Here is a 19,556-nt window from a genome sequence, read left to right as displayed (position 1 = left end):
TTTGTCTTTTTGAGACAGGGTCTCCCTTTAGCCCCAGCTGTCCTGGAACTCACTATGTAGACCAGGCTGGCCTTGAACTCACAGAGGTCCGCCTGCCTCTGCCTCCAGAGAGTGCTGGGATTAAAGGTGTGTGCTACCATGCCCGGCTATTTTTATTATTTTTATGTGATTGAGTGTAAGTACACCCATGTCATGCAATGCCTGAGGAGGTCAGATGAAGGCTTAAGATCCCCTGGAACTGGAGTTATGGATAGTTGTTAGCCGTCATGTGGGCACTGGGAAACGAACCCGGGTTCTCTGCAAGAGCAGCAGGTACTCTTAACTGCTGAGCCATCTCCCCAGAGGTTTCTTACTTGAATCTCTATGCCATGTTTAAAATCTGTGTCTCTCTTCAAAGTTGGCTGCAACATACCCCAGCAAGGAACTTTCTGCCTTGATCCTGGACCTAGTTTTGTCCATGTCCCACTCATTGTTCCCTTAGCACTTTGGTATTTAGTCTGAGCAGAAAGGAGCATCTCTTGTCAGTAGATCAGCGTAAGATGTGTGCTGGACCTGCTCCATCCCCTGATGAGCTGGTGGGCTGCTGGGAGCCTCAGCTCTGCTTTCCTCATGTTTTCTGGCCCTGAGATCACAGTAGAAGCTGGTCTGAGATCTTGTCCACTGTCCCAGCCTCCCACCTGTGGCCTCTCATGCTTGTTTGGCTCCATGGACATCGTCCGCCCTGGGGACTTCCCTCTGGTAGGTCTCTCTTGCCCTTCTGGTGTTGAGCAGCAAATTCTGAGTCCCACATAACCTTGTGCTTTCAGGGTCCAGTCTGATAGAAGTGTTGAGACAGGGGCTCTGGGTGCATCTAGAGCAGGAGGACACGGAGGAGGTCTGCTTCTCCTGTTTAATTTTGGCCATGTCCTCTTTTAAACATTTTAAAAGGTGGGCTTTAGCTGGGCATGGTGGTCCATGCCTTTAATCCCAGCATTCAGGAGGCAGAAGCAGGCAAATCTCTATGAGATGGAGGCCAGCCTGGTCTACATAGTGAGTTCCAGGACAGCTGGGGCTACAGGGAGACCTTGTCTCCAAAAGACCAAAAAAAACCCCCAAATCAAAACAAACAAAAAACCCCAAACCAACAAACAAAAACTGGGTTTTATTACTTTTCTTCTTTCTTTTTTCTCTTATTATTATTTTCTTTTTTGAGACAGTGTCTCCCTACAGTTCCAGCTGGCCTGGAACTTGCTATGCAGACCAGGCTGGCTCGATCTTACAGAGATCCTCCTGCCTCTGCCTCTTGAGTGCTGGGATTCGATGAGTTGCCACTGCAAACGGCCATTGCATCACTTTTTATTGCTTGTGTTACTGTGTGTACTTGTGCACATTCACGTCTATGCATGTTCAGTACCTGTCCTCTTTCCTTTCTCTCTCCCTCCTTCTTCTCCTCCTTCAGACCAGGCTGGCTCGATCTTACAGAGATCCTCCTGCCTCTGCCTCTTGAGTGCTGGGATTCGATGAGTTGCCACTGCAAACGGCCATTGCATCACTTTTTATTGCTTGTGTTACTGTGTGTACTTGTGCACATTCACGTCTATGCATGTTCAGTACCTGTCCTCTTTCCTTTCTCTCTCCCTCCTTCTTCTCCTCCTTCTCCCCCTCCTCTCCTTCTCCTCCCCTTCCCCCTTTCCTCCTCCCCTTCGTCTCCTGCTTAGGTGGAGTTGGCAGACAGGAACCTGGGGCCTGGGCTGGGGACCAGGCAAAGCTGACCCCAACATCCCTTGGCTCTTGCTCATTCGTCCCTTTGTTGTGGAAGTTATTTTCTCATGTTCCTCTCCCCTCCTCCCCTTCCTCTCCTCCTCTTCCCCTTCCTCTCCCCCTCTTCCCCTTCCTCTCCTCATCCTCCTCCCCTTCCTCTCCCCCTCCTCCCCTTCCTCTCCTCCTCCTCCTCCCCTTCCTCTCCCCCTCCTCCCCCTCCTCTCCTCCTCTTCCCCTTCCTCTCCTCCTCCTCCTCCTCCCTCCCCTCCTCCTCCTCCATGTCTCCCAGACTGGAATCAAGCTTGCTCTGTATTTGAGGATGACCTTTAACTTCTGTTCCTCCTGCCTCTGCCTCCTTGGTGCTGGGATGACAGGTGTGTACCACCAGACCCATTCTTTTTCCATTTGGGACAGGGTCTCTATTGGTCTAGAAACTGACAAGCTGTTTATGTGGGCTGGCCAGGGTATCCCAGGGAACTGCCTGTCTCTCCCTCCCAGGCTCTGGGATGAAAAGTGTGTGCCATCACACCTTTTTTTTTTTTTCCTGTGGGTTCTGGGCATCTAATTCATGTTACTGTGTTTGCTGGGCTATCACCTAAAGGATTGAGCTATCTGTCAAGTCTTTGGACTTTATACAATTTTTTATTAGTGTCTTTTTTGTCTGCCTCGGCCTCCTGAGTGCTGGGACTAAAGGTGTGCGCCATCACGCCCGGCTTATTAGTGTATCTTAATTGCACTTAATGGGTTTCTCACTGACATTTTACACATGCACATACCCACTTTACTCTCTTTTGTTCCATTTTCTTTATTTTATTTTATTATTTTTGTTTTATTTGTATGGGTGTATTGCCTGTAAGTATGTAGGTGCACCTGTGTTACGCAATGCTTGTGGAGGTCAGAAGAGGGTGTCAGATCCCTGGAACTGGAGTTACAGTTGTTAGCTGCCGTGTGGATGCTGGGAACCAAACCCATGTCCTCTGCAAAAGCATCCAGTGCTCTAACTGCTGAGCCATCTCTAGCCCCTCCTTTGTTCTGTTTTCCATGCCTCGTATCCCCCTCCTCTTTCCTAGACTATCTTCTAGTTTCATGTCTTTCTTTTATTGAACCAGTAGTTTCATTATGGCTACTTCCTGGAGCATGAATGAGTGTTTGTGTAGGTAAACATGGGCAGCTTGCCAACGTCTACACCACTGAAGCCAATGATTCTCCCTCCTTCTCCTGGTTAGCGTTGGCTGTCAACTTGGCACAGCCCAGAGTTAAAAGTGGGAACCTCAACGGAGGAGTTTGCTGGATCAAATTGGCCTATGAGCATGTTTATGGGGCACATTTTCTTGACTGCTGATTGATGTGGCAGGGCCCAGTCCACTGTGGGTGGTGCCACCCCTGGGCAGAGGACCCTGGAATGTGTAAGAAAGCTGGCTGAGCAGGAGCAGGAGGAAGCCAGAAAGCAGCATTGCTCTGTGGTCTCCGCTCTACTTCCTGCTGAGTTCCTGTCCTGACTTCCCTCAATGAGAAGTGTGGCTTGGAAGTGTAAGCCACAGAAGCTCTTTCCTCGCCAAGCTGATTTTGCTCAGCGTGTTCTATCACAGCAACAGGGAGCAAACTAGAGCAGAAACTGGTACCAGGAGAGATGGGATGTTGTCGGGATGAACCTGACCATGTTGTTTTGGGGATAATTGTGGAGGATTTTGGAGGTTTGGGCTGGAAAAGCATTTGAGTGCTTAGAGCTTAATGGGTTGTCCTGTGGGAGCCTGGAAGATGAGGATCTTGTAAGACGGGCCTGGAGAGATGGCTCAGCAGCTAAGAGCACTGACTGCTCTTGCAGAGGACTCAGGTTCAATTCCCAGTACTCACGTTAACAACTGTCTATAACTCAAGTCCCAGGGAATCCGACATCCTCTTCTGGCCTTCATGGGCATGGCACAACACTAGTGCCCTTACACACATGCAGGCAATACACTCATTTATAAAATAAAAGTAAATAAAATATTTAAAAAAAGAATTTTGAGAGACATGCAGACAGTAGAGGCCTGAATTGTGAAGTTTTATTCAGAAGGAAAGGCCATATTGAGTCATTTATGTGATATTTTAGAATAAAAATGTGGTTGCTGGTCAGCTGGGGCTGAAGAATCAGCTGAGATTAACAAGAGACCAGCATCATTGAGGTAAAAATCTTCTGGGAAGTATTTTTTCAGGGTCAGCACATGGAAGCCTTTGTCCAAGCAGGCCGAGGCTCTACCTCAAGGTGACAAGCTGCTTTTGGCACTGTGTAAGAAACGTCTACAAGGCACTGACTTTGAAAGTGTGAAAGATGCCAGATTGAGGAGGTCCTGGAGAGGGACTGAGACTTGGCACTGTGTAGCAGAATCTGAGTCCCTGAAATGAGGCAGGAGAAGCCACTGGTTCAGCCTCAGTTGCAGTGGACACCCTGGGCTAATGGAGAAACGAGGACAATGGGGTGCCTGCTAAGGACACAAACAGGCATGGAGTGGAGCTGGCCTGAACCTGTGAGTCAAGCTGTGTGTGTGACAGATGGCAGAGCTGGAAGAGTGGGGCCGAGCTCGTCAGAGACCGGAAGATCACGAATGAGCCCAGATACCAGACACTGAGCCACACTAATGTCTTTGGCTTATTGTAAGTGTGATTATTTCTGTGACTTACCTCTTCCCTTTTGGGGTAAGAAAACATCTAACTTGCTTTTGATTTTACATGGGTCCACACTTAAGAGACTTTGGATATTTTAAAGAGACAACTCATTTTTGTCTTTTAAAAATTATTTGAAGATTTTATTCAATGTATTTTGAGCATATTCCCCCTCCCTTCTATATTTGCCCAACTCTGTGTCCTCTTAATATTCATCAAGTCCAATTTGTGCTGCCCGTAGACTCTTGGGTGCGTGCTCATTCCCTGGAGCATGGTCGACCTACCAGGTCCCACACTCTTCTTTTTTTTATAAGTATTTTATTTATTATTTTCATGTGTATGAGTGTATTGCCTGCATGTATGTGAGTGCACCCATGTTGTGCAATGCTGCAGAGGACAGAAGAGGGCTTCAGATTCCCCAGAGCTGGAGTTAAGGATGGTTTATAGCCGCCATGTGGGTGCTGGGAATCGAACCCGGGTCCTCTGCAAGGCCAGTCAGTGCTCTTAACTGCTAAGCCGTCTCTCCAGTCCCCAGGGCCACACTCTAACAGAAAACGTACTCCCTGTCTTCCGGCAGCCATCAGCTCCCAATAATGCTTCAGTTCCCCTGAAGCCCACCTCCCCTCCCGATGCTGGGATCTGGCTTGAGCTTGTGCAGGGCTCGTGCATGCTGTCCCAGCGGCTGTGACTTCATAGGTGCTCATGCTCTGTTCTGTTTGGAAAGCTTAGTTTTCTTATAGCCATCCACCTCTGCTGGTTCTTACAATCTTTCTTCATCGTCTTCTGAAATCCCAGAGCCTTGGGAGGAAGGAGGATTATATAGGTGTCCTATTTAGGGCGGAGCATTCGGCAGACTCTTAGTCTCTGAATCTTGATCAGTTGTGGGTCTCTGTGTTAACTGATATCTACTGCAGAAAGAACCTCCCCGATGCGTGCTGAGAGACGCACTATAATTATGTCATTATCTATGTTCAAGACCTTTTGAAAAAGTCATCTGGAAACATACTACTGTAAAAACTTCCTAAAATACATACGTATGTACATTTAAAAAAGAGTTTAAATGGACATCCTATAACAGGAGGACAGTGCCTCTACTAGACATCGTAGGTTAATAAATAAAAATCCCAGTGCCAGGAATGGGTTACGTTTTTGGAGTTGTTGGCAAGTGAGGGCCCATAGACCCCAAACATTACAGACGATTGCCATTGCTCTTGGTTACCTCTAGAACTTGTTGGTAAGATTCTATTGCTGAAGATGCCACATACTTGAGTCATAGTAAGTGGAGAAATCAAGCTGGTCCCGACCTGGAAGCTTCGTCTCTACTGGCTACCTTTCATAGTGCTGGAAGGAGCCGTGCATGCTACTGGAAGAGAAAAGTAATCGTCAATCTTACCCGGCTGTGAGCCAAGCTACAGTAACGACCTGCCTGGTAAGATATACCCACTGGTGCGTTAGTAGCACAAATGTCATGGGAAGAATCCAACTGCTTTTTGATTGGATTTAAGGCCTGCTCTACAAGATGAAACCCATACCAGGCACCATTTTGTGGGCCAAGAACCTGCATCTAGACAGGTCATAGGCCCTAGGGAGTAACCTATTACTATTATTCTGCTAAATGGACATTGAACTTTTAAAACACTGGAATTTTTAAAGATTGTGATACTTTAAAAATTGAACTATATTTTACATTATGATATTAACCTGGGGACTAGTGAGAAAGGCAAGGTTATGGCTTAAAGTAATCTGTGTGTCAGGTTGATGAGGAATGGAATCTCCTTGTTAGCCTCTGCTGACAACTTGACACAGCCCGGACTTACAAGAGGGAACCTCAACTAATGATTTGCCTCAATCAGATTGGCCTATAAGGATGTTTGTGGGGACATTTTCTAGATTGCTGATTGATGTGGCAGGGCCCAGCCCACTGTGGGCAGTGCCACACCTGGGTAGGGGATCCTGGGTTTTATAAGAAAGCTGGCTTCATGAGCAGAAGGGAGCAGTGTTTATCCACAGTGTCTGAGTTCCCTCTGTGGTGACTTGTGACTTGGAAATGTAAGTCAAATATACGCTTTCCTCCCCAAGTTGATTTTGGTGAGAGTGTTTTATCAAAGCAACAAAAAGAACATGAGACTACTCCCCAGTAAAGTAGTAATTCCACATAAATCCTCAGGGAGCAGTGGCCCATACTGAACCCTTACTCCTTCCATGACGGTATTGATGGGCTCCTTATCATAAATCCTGGTACAGTAGAGCCTGATACTGCAGAGTCAGCTACATACAGCCTGGTGCCACGGAGCTTGGAACAGCAGAGTCTGATACTATAGATACCTATATCGGAGCCTAGTATCCCAGTGCCTGGAACTCACTATGTAGACCAGGCTAGCTTTGAACTCATAGAGCTCTGCCATTACCTACACCCCAATGCTGGCATTAAAAGCATGTGCCACCATGCCCACCTGTAAATTTGTCTTAAGAGGAGTTTTAGGTTCACAGAAACCTTGAGAGGGAGGTCTAGAATGCAGTCCCATATCCCCTGACTTTGGATTCAAGCTCGCTCACTATCAGCGTCCACTAGCGTGGTTCATGTGCCATAAAGGTTGAGCCGTAGGGAAACTGTCATAACTTAGAGCCCATGTTGTATGCCAGGGTTCACACTTGGCATGTACCCAGAGAATCATGAGAAGTGTGTAATGACAGGCACCTGCCCCTATGACGTCAAGGGGAATTCTCCCTGTCCCCCAATTCTCTAAGCTCTTCCTGCTCCCCCTCCCTGCAGTTCAACCTGTGCTAACCACTGAGTTTTTATTGTGTTTCCAGAAGGCAGGGCTGGAGCCCATAGTAGACAGTGTATATTTCCAGTGCCTTCAGGTCCTTCCTGACTGGCAGCCTCCTCCTTTCCAATCTCTTATTCCCAAATGCTTTTCTGACTGCAGATGGAAGGATTTGAGAAAGAAAGATTTAGAACCCTCTCTTCTCATGTAAATAGGCATCTTGGGGAGGGATACATGGCAACGAAACCATGGAGGGTAAGGACTGAGCAGCCAGTGGCCCTCACTGCTGTAGACAAGAGGCATGCCCACTCCCTGCAACCCACATCTTTGCAGTGCCACTGTGTTTTTGCCCTTAGTGCCCTGGAGTGGCCTTCTGCCACTTGTGCTGGGCCCTTGCACACCCTGGCTTCTGTACCCTCCCTTTTCCTGTCCTTCGCAGCATGTCTTGTTCCCGTCTTCCCTCCCTCCCTGCCAGTCTTTTCGGCGTCCTACTAGGTGCACCTGTGAGCTCTTCTCTATCTGCCTCTGTTCCCACTCAACAGGCACCAATGAGGTTCCATGGCACACACAGCACAGTCAGACAGGAGAAGACAGAGATGTGAGGGTCGACTTTCAGTCCTTCATCATACTGCCCTTTGACTTCTAACTCGGTCCCTTCTGCGCTCTCCTAGAATGTCTATCTAAGCCAATCTCAATCTTCCTTTGCGGAGGAAAAGAAAGATGGAGTATTTGTCTTGAACTGGTGGGCTTGGCTGTCCCTAGGCTTTCATGAATGTGTCTCTGGCTCCTGGCTGCTTGTTGGGGGTCCTGGCTCTGAGACTTGGTATGGGAGACATCTCTGAACAGTTTGGGAGTCAGAGTGCTGGATGGAACAGTGTAGGGTTCCCCATCCTTTTGATTTTCTGTTTTGCTCTGTCCTTAGGCCCTTGGTAGGGACTTCCATACCCACGTTGGTAGTCCTTCAGGAAGCTCTAAACTGTTTCAACATACCTTGTGTAACTTCTCAGCTCTGTAACTTTTTTTTTTTTTTTTTGGTTTTTTTGAGAAAGGATTTCCCTGTAGCCCCAGGGGACCTGGAACTCACTATGTAAACCAGGCTGGCCTTGAACTCACAGAGATCTGCCTGCCTCTGCCTCCCAAGTGCTGGGATTAAAGGTGTGCCACCACGCCCGGCAACTCTATAACTTTTTTCTTTCTCTCTCTCTCTTCTTCTTTCTTTCCTTTTTTCTTTCTTTTAAAATTATACTTATTTTTATGTTTGTGAGTGTTTTGCCTGCATGTATATAAGGGCACCACATGCATGAACTATCCATGGAGTCCAGAAAAGCGCATCCAGATCCCACGGAACTGGGGTTACATGTGGTTTTTAGCTGCCATGTGGGACCTGGTAACTGAACCAGTGCTCTTAACTGCTGAGCTATCGCTTGCTCACTCTTTCCTCTTTCTCCCTCTCCCCCTCTCCCCCTCTCTCCCTCAGATATATAGTCTAGACCAGCCTCAAATTTGCTATGTAGCCCAGACTGACACAAACTCTTGATCGGCTTCATATATTTGAGGCCTTTGTTATTTAGTTTATGTAGATTTTGTTAACCATCTTTTTGTAACTATAACAGCTACCTAAGCTAATTGGCTTAAAACAAAGAAAGGTTTAGCTTGGCTCACAGACTTGCAGACTCTAGTTATTGGATAGTTGCACTTATTACTTTTATGCCAGTGGGGAGGCACTGAGGCAGTAGAGTGTCTGTGGAGCAATGCCAGTTAGCTCAAGGCAGCCAGAACTCAAAAGAGAAAGAGCGATGGGGCTGATGTCCCAGTGTTTGCTTTAGGAGATAGAATGTTAAAGAGTCTACCACCTTCATTAGCCCATTGACTTGACCCTGCAGGCAACACATGGTCCATTGTACATTGAAATCTCCTAACACCCCTTTCTCCTTCCCCACCTCCAGTTAAGAAACAGGGAGAACTTGTATTAAAAAAGAAAAGTAAAGAAAGAAGCAGGGAGATCTCACTGTGTGGTCTTGGACTTCTGGATTCTGCCTCACCCTCCAGAATAGCCAGGGTTATAGGAGCATCCTGTCATAGTCTCTCTCCCTCTTTCTTTCTCTCCCTCTCCCTCCCCCTCCCTCCCTCCCTCCTCCCTCTCTTCCTCTTTCTTTCTCTCCCCCCCTCCTCTCTCTCACGTGCGTACAGACATCTTGTGTGGATTCTTTTGGGAATGTGCACCTAGTGAAGGGCTGAGGTCCGCACTCTTCATCTTCCTCTCTGGCTCTTTGCCATCATTTTTGAGACTGTTTCTCACTGAATCCAGAACTTGCTGTATTGTGCTAGACTGACTGGCCAGTAAGTTCCAGGGATCTGCCTGTCTTTGTCCACTGCCTCCAGCCCAGTGCTGGGTTACAGATATGTGCCAAGGTGCCCATTTTTAGGTGGGCGTTGGGGATCTGAACTCAGGTCCTCATGCTTGGAGGGCAAGCTGTACCACTGAGCTTTGGCCCATCCCTGGCTCTGCAGTTCTTTGGGGCTGTGTTCCTAATGGAGGGAAAGCAGTTTCTTCATCCTTTTCTGCTTCTGTAGGGTCCATGTATGCCTTCCACCTTCCGTTCCTGGAAAATGCACGTTCAGTGTCCTCTCCTTCTTACTCAAAAGGGATCACACTACACACGCCATTCTCTGTCTTTCTTTTGTTACTTAGAAAAAACCCTGCAGGTTTTCTCAAAGTTCACAGACTCTCCTGGCTCCTAAGCTTGTTTCCCATCACCCGCTACCAAGTGTGGCTGTGCTCTAGTTCATGAAGTATTCTTCCCTGTAGATGGAAATTCACTTGTCTCCAGACTTTTGTTGTTACAGGCAGTACTGCAACAAATCAGCACATGCATCAGAGGATAAAGCAAACATGCTAAACAATGACCGGAGGGTGGAGGTGTTGGAATTCTGTTAGATTTTCCCATAGCAGCTTCCTCACACACGCCCACCACTGAGGTGGTCAGTTCCACTGTAGCCTCCAGGAGAGGGAACAGAAAGACATTCAGATATCGAAAAACCTACTGAACAGAGAAATCTAGTATCTCAGTGGGCTTCCTCTGCCCTGCTCATGGAGATCTTTTGGGAGGGCAGTAGAGAAGTATCAACGGAGCCTGCGCAAGTGACCCACACCCTCCCCCTGCCTGTAAGAAGCAGCATACAGTGGTAGAAGCGGAAGGGTTTATTGTCTGCCTTTGTGGGGCTTATCAGGAAGGAGCGGGGGGTTGGTCTCCTCACACAGGATTGTAGCTGAAAGGGAGAGGCGTCAGGCAGTCCCTGTCTTCAGGAATCCAGTGCCTGTTGTAGTTGCAGATTCTGTACCTGACTGTCACTTGATACCGTGGACAAAGTCGAAGGGCTGGAGCAAGAAGCCCACGTAGTTCTTAGGTATGGCCATGCTGGGGACGTCCTCAAAGTGCGGGAGGAAGGCCGTGGTTATCCAGGCCACCAAATCCTATGGGAGAGACATGGGGTGCAATGGGCAGGGCAGTTCTAAGTACTGGCCACTTGAGGGCACTCTGGCATGGAGTATTTTTAGATATGGCTACAAACTTCCTGAGATGTTGTCAGCCTATGTGTCATGACCTGAATTTTCCCTTCTCTCAGCAAAGCACAATTCTGGGACAAGGGAGAAAATGAGGTATGGGCTGGCGACAAGGCCAGAGGGAGGCAGGAGTACTTGACTAGCCAGTACCTTGTCTTCAATGCTGTCATCGTTTTGAATAAAGTCTTCGAAGGTCACAGGGTGGGCCCAGTGGTGGTTCCGGTGGACGAGGTTGCTGAACCGCTCAGATTCCTGGTACTTGGTCACTGCCAGTTGGTACCTGCAGGCAGAGAAGCCAGGTAACTCTGAAAGCCGGGGCTGCCTCTGAGCCCCACCACTAGAATATCCTCAGGGTCAAGGATTGGGAAGTTGCTGCTTCCCCCGGAACCAGTGATTTTGATTTTCTCCTGGGATCCACAAGACTGCCGGCCTCCATCTGCTAGCAGGGCAGGGCTCCACTCTCTCCCTGGGTGCATTAGGAAGCACACCCAGAGATCGACACAAACACAGAGCCTCCTGGACAGAACCACAGATGCTCTACTCCACAAAATCACTGAGGGGAGCTCCTGGTTTCCCCTCAACCCACCCTAGGTCCCTCACCTGAACCATTCGAAAGCCGTTGACTTCTGCCAGCCTTGGGGCAACACTGGGCCAGCTGGGGAGTGGACCTGCAGGCGATAGCTGCTCCTGGGACCCCACATGTTTTTTTTGGTGCTGCTAAAAAGCAGATACTTGGGCAGAGTCTGTGTGAAGCGGAAGGCAGCCTGGCGCTCCCTGGAATACTGGGTCTTGTGGAGTATGGTCTTGACCTGGTGGCTTCTCTGGCTCCATGGGTTGGTTTTGTTTTTCAGTCTCATCTGCGCTGTCTGGAAGCTGTTCTTAGTGCCTGAAGATGTCAGCAGAGCAGGACAGTAAGGATCAAGTGCTGGACAGATAGATGCCTCGTCCCCTTTCCCTAGGCTATTCATGTTAGTCCAAATTCTCAGCCATCCCAAAGGAAGGGGCAGTGCTGGGGCCAGGCACTGGGTTAGTAGTGTGGGCTAGAGAGGCGAGACCAAGAAATCCAATAACCAGATGAGCCAGAGGACAGCTCATGGGTCAGTCATGGCAACCATGGAGATTTAGGGTAATCTTGGGCTGTTCTCTAGAGAACTGTGATCTAGTCGGTTTGCTGTGGCTTTAACTTGGAGAAGGGCAGCCTGTGCAACTGTGGACCTGAACCTGTGTAGTTGTGCCCTGGACAAGAGGGTCAGGAAGGGATGATTGGGTGGAAGCCACCCAAATGGCCCTGGTGTCCCTGTCCTGCTATGGATCGGATGTCCAGCATCACAGCCCTACTGTTCCTCTGTGGTGACATCATTCAGGAAACATGCTGAGCATGCCCAGATGGCACCATAGTCCATCTCAAAGTGCTTGGCAGTGGGATTCCTTACTCCCCATGGCACTTCCTCCTCTCCATCCTGGGCACTCTTCTACTCAGCCCTAACAAGGGCGGATGCACAACTCACATTCACGATAACCCTAGGGCACCATTCATCTCTGCCAATTTTCAGGGGTACATACTGGTTTCTTTTTTTTTTTTTTTTTTTTTTTTTTGTGTGTGTGTGTGTGTGTGTGTGTGTGTCTTTCCAGTTGGCCTAGAACTTGCTATTTAGACAAGGCTCGCCTTGAACTCATGGAGATCCACCTGCCTTTGCCTCCCAAGCGCTGGAATTAAAGGTGTGTGCTACCAAGCCCAGCTGGCTATTTCTTTATATATGCAAGAAGCCTGAAAGAATAAACCTGATTTTATGCCAAGGATTCTTTGCCCCTTCTCTTTTGGGTGAAGTTATTGAAAGCATTTTAGTGACAGGGAGGGTGTGGTCTCAAGTCTTACCTGCCACGTCCAGGTCAACACGGTAGTGCACTAGGTGGAAGCGGATGTTTCCAAGCAGGTGGTCGTGCAGGTGAGTGCCATGGGCCTGCCCCTCTGGGGTATAGAAGGTGGTATGGATGCGACCGGTGGCATGCATCTTGGCTTCTATCACCCCATTAGGGTAGAAGATATAGTCCCAGATATAATCATAATTGTAGACCGCTGAGGTCGTCCGCAGCACCAACATATGTCCCTTCAAACTCTCATAGTGATTGAAATAGTCTCTGAAGTTGGAATTAAAGTGGTTCCCAAGGGGGACGTCTGTGGGCATCTCAAAGATACAGAGTGCTTGGGGATAATGGACTGGGTCATCACTGTCATAGTAGTAGATGGCATCTACAAAGGTGGCTGTGTCAGGACAGTCGATGCCAGGGACTAACTGGTGAATGACACCACCCAGGCCCCAGCCCAAGTTGATGTATTTTGTTTCTGTTCCTTCTGGTCCTTGTCCTCCATAGAGCGCCATGGCTGCCTGTGCACTGATCTCATAGGCGATACGCTCACCCTTGAAGTGCACGTTAAAGATCTGCAGCCCAGAAGTGGCTCTCAGGTGGAAGAAGAAGGTCCAGCCTCCGTAGAGCACGGTGTTGTCTTTGAGGCTGTAATGGGGAGCACTGGGCCGGAGCACGCGGGTGGCAGTCTTGCTTATAGGCTTGGGGTATTCTCTACCGTGTTTGTAGGAGAGGGTTGGTGACTGCTTTGTGATCTTGGGCAGTAAGTTCTCAAAGTCCACCGTGTCTACTTCTCCGTCCTTATATTTCCGAGCCAGTTCCTCTGCACTCTGGTAGAGCTTGCTGTTGTACCAGAGTTGTAGTATTCTCCAGTTCTGGACATTTGTGCTCCCATGGTCCACAAGGATCTCCAGCCCTGTGGGTTGTGGCAACTGATCTTCCACATGGAGCTGCATGATAAACCAGCTATGGCGTTTTCTGAGTGCCATTCCATGAGGGGCCACATTGGTGAAGGTCAGGCACTGGCCATTGCAGTCCTGTAGTGTGTATCCAGTGGTGTCAAAGAAAAACTCGTTCAAGGGCTCAGTGGCCTCCTTCAGGACATCATGGAGGAGAGCAGACTCTACTTTGGACATGGGTCTGGATGCCCAGGGGAGCTCCTGCCCTTGCCCACGGTTCAGTTTCCGCATGTACACGGGCTGTTTGATGGGCCCCACGGCATACTCGGTAACATTGGGATGCTCCTGGGCGCCAAAGTAAATGAGGACACGAGCTTCCCGCAGAGGAGGACTGGTTCCTTTATCGAGAAAATCCAGTACCTCGTGCTTCCTGGGCAGTAGCCTCTCAATGAGGAATACACAGTTCTTGGCCAGAGTCATTGTCCTGGCTGGCTGCAGCTCCAGCTCCTCCCTGTTCATCAGGTAGGCGTGCACGGACTCCAACTCTTCAGCACTCATGTCTGCGAACACTTGAGTCTCGCCATCCGGTCCCCCCCTGAAGCGTTCTGCCGTGGACATCTGTAGCAGAAAGATGGCAGCCATCCAGCCCAGGGCCAAGCTCATTCTGGCCAGATCCATGGCTCTGAAATCCAGCAAAGGTGAGGAGAGAGGACTTGCAAGTTAGCACCTCAATACCTTGCTAATACCTTTCTCCAGCTGATTTTCTTCCCTCTACCCAGCTGAAGCTAGAGCAGGAGTCTCACGGTCCTCACTGTTCCCAGTGCTCCCCAGGCTTCTGCGTGCACATCTACCTGTTTCCTCCCTCATCTGTAAATCTCTTATACTCTTTCTTATCTAGATAACTCCCATGTTTTCCTCTTTTATTGACGTTATCTCGGTGGAGGAACATTTATCAGCCATGTATACCATGAGTCGTAGCAGCAAAGGCTTAGTCTCAAGGGCTACAGAGTGCTCATGTCCTGGTGGGGCAGGAGGCTATTCTGACACCAAAACTACCTTTTTGATGCAACAAATTATTCTTAGGAAGATACATTTTGAAATGTATTTTAGATGTTCAGAATTCAGGCTCTGGCGTCAAGCTGTCCTAGGTTCAAGTCCTGGTATATTATACCCCTAATGGCTACTCATGTGACATTGGCCATGTTTAAACTCTTGGCTTCATTGTCTCAACTGTGAGGCAGAAACGGCAGCAGCAGCCTGGATGTCCCTAAGCTTGCAGAGCAGTGCTAGAGTGGTTGAGCACGGGGAGTGTTGGCTTCCCTTCAATGTGAACTCCGTTGATACTGTTGGACCCTAACACATTGGAGGTTCTGAGTGCTATAGAGGGACTGGAGTGAGTCTAGGCTGTGAAGCTCAGATGGGGAGAGCCCTGCCCTGCCTAGCCTTCTCTAGCCTCCTAGTTCAGTATTCCACTTGGAGTTTCTTGCCCAGCAAGGTGATTTGAATGCCCCTGTCAGGTCATCAGGTAGTAAGTCAGGGGTATGCCTTCTTCTTCGTTTTGGGGGAGGAATGGTCAGGGTTTTTACTGCTTCATCATGTCCCCAAACCACTAGGAAAGTACTGTGTATTTACAGAGTGTGGGGTTGCTTGTGCTGTGGCAGACCTCGGTGGCTGCCACTATTTTTTCTCTTTTATGTGGGGTGAGGCTGTGTGTCCCTGCTATGTGCAGAGTGCTTGGGAGATCTTGCCTCTTGCATACATGCTGGCTGCTGCTACTGTCACCAGCCTTGGTTTCTCCAGACACTAACCTGACATAGATGCTGCTGACCCCCAACGGGAAACATTGTTCTTCCATCTCACTACAAGGAAACTGTCTCATGCCTGCCATGATGCCAGAAGACTCTCCTCTTCTTAAAAAAATTTAATTTATTATTTTATTTGTTATACTGTTTGCATGTATGTAAGTGCACCCATGTCATGCAGTGTCCACAAAGGTCAGAAGGGGGTGCCAGATCCCCTGGAACTGGAGTTATGGACGGTTGTCAGCAGCCATGTGGGTGCTGGGAACCAAACCTGGATCTTCTGCAAGAGCAGACAGTGCTCTTAACTGCCGAGCTATTTCTCCAGCCTCCAGAAGTCTCTTCTTAACTATGTAGGCCCACTCAATGGTCTCTCAGGGTCTCTGCATGTACTTCCCGTGCTGCAGGTGGGGTGGGGTCCAGCGGCCTAGCTTGGAGCTTGGTCCTGTAAGTGGGTGGAAGGGCTCTAAGAGGTCCTTGCAGCCAAAGCTGGTTGATTACATTTTGTTCCTGTGATTTTTACCCCTTGGCAGAAATCTGGAGAAAACCCTTTCCCCTCTGAGATGGAGGTACAGAGAGGGACTCATAGGTCTCTGTTTCTGTGTATCCTTTGCCAGCAGGGAGCAAACAGATGGGAACTTGGGTGCATTTCACCTAAGACTGGCAGTGTAGGAATTAGGCAAAGGGAAGAATAATTGGTCATCAGAGACATGAGGGAGGAGCTGGGCCACAGAACCCGAGTTTGTGGACACTTCTTGTTATTTGGAAATGAGTTTTCTTCACCACGTATCCCATTTACAAGTGTGGGCAACACAACCCATGTGCTTACAAGAGGCCCAGTTTCCTTTGAGGATTCTTCCTGCCAGAGAAGCTTTCCCGCTTGATTCTTTATGCCAAGTTTGTACCCTATGTCTCTCTTCAAAGTTGACCAAAACCCTATCCCACCAACGAATTTTCTGTCTTTGTCTTTGACCTAGCTTGTTCACTGCCCACTCACTGCCCCCTAGCACTTTGGTGTTTTGTCTCCACAGGAACGAGCATCTCTTGACTGCAGATCAGTGTAAGGCGTGTGCTGGACCTGCTCCATCCCCTGATGAGCTGGTGGGGTGCTGGGAGCCTCAGCTCTTCTGTCCTTGTGTCTCCTGGCCCTGGAGATCAGTCGAGGCTGAACTAATTCCTCTCCACTGTCCTAGCTCCCACTGTGAACTCTCATGCTTGTTTGACTTCATAGAAATGGTCTACCCTGGGAACTTATGTCTGTGGGTCCTGTCTTGGACCTCTGGTGTTTATGGGAAAGCTCAGGGACCCATATTATCTGGTGAATTCAGGGTCCAGCCTGACAGGAATGGGTGAGACAGGAGACTTTTGGGTCAACTCAGAGTCAGCAGGAGGCTATGAGCCTTGTTGTATGTTTTTGCCCTTTTTAATTTAGAACTAGATTTCATTTCTTTATTTTGTGTGTGCGTGTTTCTCACTCTCTCCTTCTCTCTCTACATGTTTGCTGATGTAATGAACATGTATGCATGTATATGTGTAGTTCAGAGATAATCTTGTGTATCATTCTTTAGGGGCTGTTTAGTGTTTTTTGGAGACAGTCTCTCATGTAACCCTGTCTTGTCTCAAACTTGCTATAAGTTAAGGGTGGCTTTGAACTTCTGATGCTCTCGCCTCCACTTCCCCAGTGCTGAGATTACAGTGGTGTGCCACCTCATCTGGCTTTATTATTTATTTATTTATTTATTTATTATCATTTAGCAGTAGGGTCTCTCATTGACATGGAACTCACCAAGTTAGTAAGGGTGTCCCAAGGATCTACGTATCTTTGCCTCATTGGCTATAGGATTACAAGCATGTACCAACATGTCCAGTTTTTTTTCCCTGTAGGTTCTGGGAATCAAATTCATATCTTTGTGCTTGTAAGGCCAGCACTTACACGATTGAACTATCTGCCTACCTCCTAGATTTCAGGTTTAAAATTTTTTTATTGGCACCTATTAATTATTTATAACGTGTTTATGACCTTGTCGCAAATGTACTTGATTTTTAATCATATTCACTCACTTTTGATATTTCTGCAAGACACCATAGGTTCTCAAATAAAGAGCCAGGTGCTGGGTGATAGATTAGCTTCCTTTCAAGTTGTTGGTCAGTGGTCCCATAGACAGCCCCCAAACATTACAGGCTACTGCTAGCCTTCAGAACTTGATAGTAATATTTGATTACTGAAGACAACATATACTTGAGTCATAATACATGAAGAAATCAAGGTGGTACTGACCCGGAACTTCATCCCTACTGGCCAGCTTTCATGAGAAGGTTCTATACTTGCTGGTGGGGGAGAAAAGTCATCAACAGTCTTACCCACATTACCCTGTGAGCTACAGTAATGACTAGTCTGGCAAGATAAGCCCCCTGGTGCAATAGTGGCACACATACTGTAGGGCAACCAACCACTCTTGGGTTGGATTTAAGGTCTTCTCCACTAGGTGAAACTCATGTCTTGTATGGTTAACTGGCCAAAGACCTGTGGCTGGCTAGGTCATAGGCCCTAGAAGAACCCATTACTACACATCTGCTTAGTAAGCATAGTGATAAACTGCTCCTTAAGTTATTTTTTTTAAATTAAAAAAATATTTTATTTTTTTTAAATTAAAAAATATTTTATTTGTTATTTTTATTTTATGTGTATACATGTGTTGCCTGCATGTAGGTAAGTGCACCTGCGTTGTGCAATGCCTGCGGAGGACAGAAGAGGCTGTCGGATCCTCTGGAACTGGAGTTGTAGACAGTTGTTAGCTGCCATGTGAGTGCTTGGAATTGAACCCAGGTCTTCTTCAAGAACAGTGCTCTTAACCGCTGAGCCAACTCTCCAAGCCTCGTCATTTATTTTTTATACCCATAGATTACTGTATCTCTCAATGCTCATAGGAAGAGCTTCTAGATGGGAGTGATACAGTGACCTACAACTGGCCAATGTGCAGAGAATAAGAGACTGTGGAGTGCTCAGCTCTAGGCGGGACACTGTCCTCACCCCATGGCTCAGGAACCATTATGAAAGAGGGGGCAAGGAGTAGATGTCCGCAGCAAAACAGTTTTCTGGACATGACAGCACAGTCGCACACGGTGACTGGGACTGCGTGCGCAAGATTTGCCCCGGATCAAGCCAGCCAAACCCAGTATGGATGGGGAGGGGCTCAGGAAGTCTTATCCATGCTGTGGGAGGAGGGAGAGTCAGTTTTCTTCAGGGATGTGGGCCCTGAGAGGCTACTCATGCCCAGTAGATAGTCTCATGCTCACACACATGTAGGTGGCACTAGTGGACTCGGTGGATATTAAAAGAGGACAAACGTGAAGCAGTGGGGGTGATGGGGAGAAATTGAGGGGAGGGAATGGAGTAGCTTTGATCAAAGCACTTTATATGCATATATGAATATTAAATATATAAAAATATTTTTATTAGCAAATATTAATTATTCATACTGGGTCTCATTATAACATTTCATAAGTATACACACCATTTTATCCTATCTCCCCGCTGCCCTGTTCTCTCCCCTCTCTAACTCTTGCTGATCTTCAAATTCCCCTTCTACTTCCTCCCTAATCCCTTTTCTGCTTTTAGATCTTACTTTTTGTTTGGTGACTCAAAGAGTGTCATTGTGGTTCTTACAGCAGCATGGGAAAAGTTTTGCGTATGTGATTATGGGCAGCCAGCCGGAGGCTACATCACTGAGGAAAATGTCTCTCCCTCCCAAAAACCTTTAACTGGGTATAAATCCCCAGGGAGGGCTGGAATTCGATGAACCCTCCTTCCTTCCATGACAGGGTATGGACAGATCAAATCTCGTGCAGGCCTAGACTTCATGTTTTTTAAAAATGTTTTTTTAAATTATTTTTATTTTATGTGTGTGACTGTTTTGCCTGAATGTATGTAAGTGCGCCACGTGTATGCATGCAAGCCTGCAGAGGCCAGAAGAGGGTGTAGAATCCCCTGGAATTGGAGCTACAGACAGTTGTTGGCTACCATGGGTGCTGGGACTCAAAGCCCAGTCCTCTGGAAGAACTGTAAGTGTTTTTAACCACTGAGCCATCTCTTCAGCCCATGTTTTTGCTTTTTAAAATTATTTGTTCTCATCCAGTTTCATATCTATATATAACAGCTATTTTGATCATTCCCTGTCCTCTTCTCTTATCCCCAACCTCCAGCTAAATGGCTTCTTCTTCCCAATAAATCCTCCCTCCCTCTGTCCCTCCATCCCTCTGTCCTCCCCTCCCTCCC

At 47.9% G+C, this 19,556-nt stretch overlaps 1 protein-coding gene across 1 annotated transcript; it reads right to left on the bottom strand.

The window, feature by feature from the left end:
- Positions 1 to 10,397: 10,397 nt before the first annotated feature.
- LOC103745301 (amiloride-sensitive amine oxidase [copper-containing]-like) lies at positions 10,398 to 14,159 on the bottom strand. Its single transcript, XM_008847208.2, is given in 5 exon segments — positions 10,398 to 10,518; positions 10,521 to 10,626; positions 10,867 to 10,996; positions 11,317 to 11,602; positions 12,593 to 14,159. Coding segments are annotated over 5 exon segments (2,202 nt in total). The 3' UTR covers positions 10,398 to 10,405.
- Positions 14,160 to 19,556: the final 5,397 nt, after the last annotated feature.

The sequence above is a fragment of the Nannospalax galili genome, unplaced genomic scaffold (assembly GCF_000622305.1).
Source record: "Nannospalax galili isolate Female #2095 unplaced genomic scaffold, S.galili_v1.0 scaffold302, whole genome shotgun sequence".
NCBI classification, from domain to species: domain Eukaryota; kingdom Metazoa; phylum Chordata; class Mammalia; order Rodentia; family Spalacidae; genus Nannospalax; species Nannospalax galili.
The sequence above is the reverse complement of the archived record's forward strand: the minus strand, read 5'-3'. Positions and strand labels throughout refer to the sequence as shown.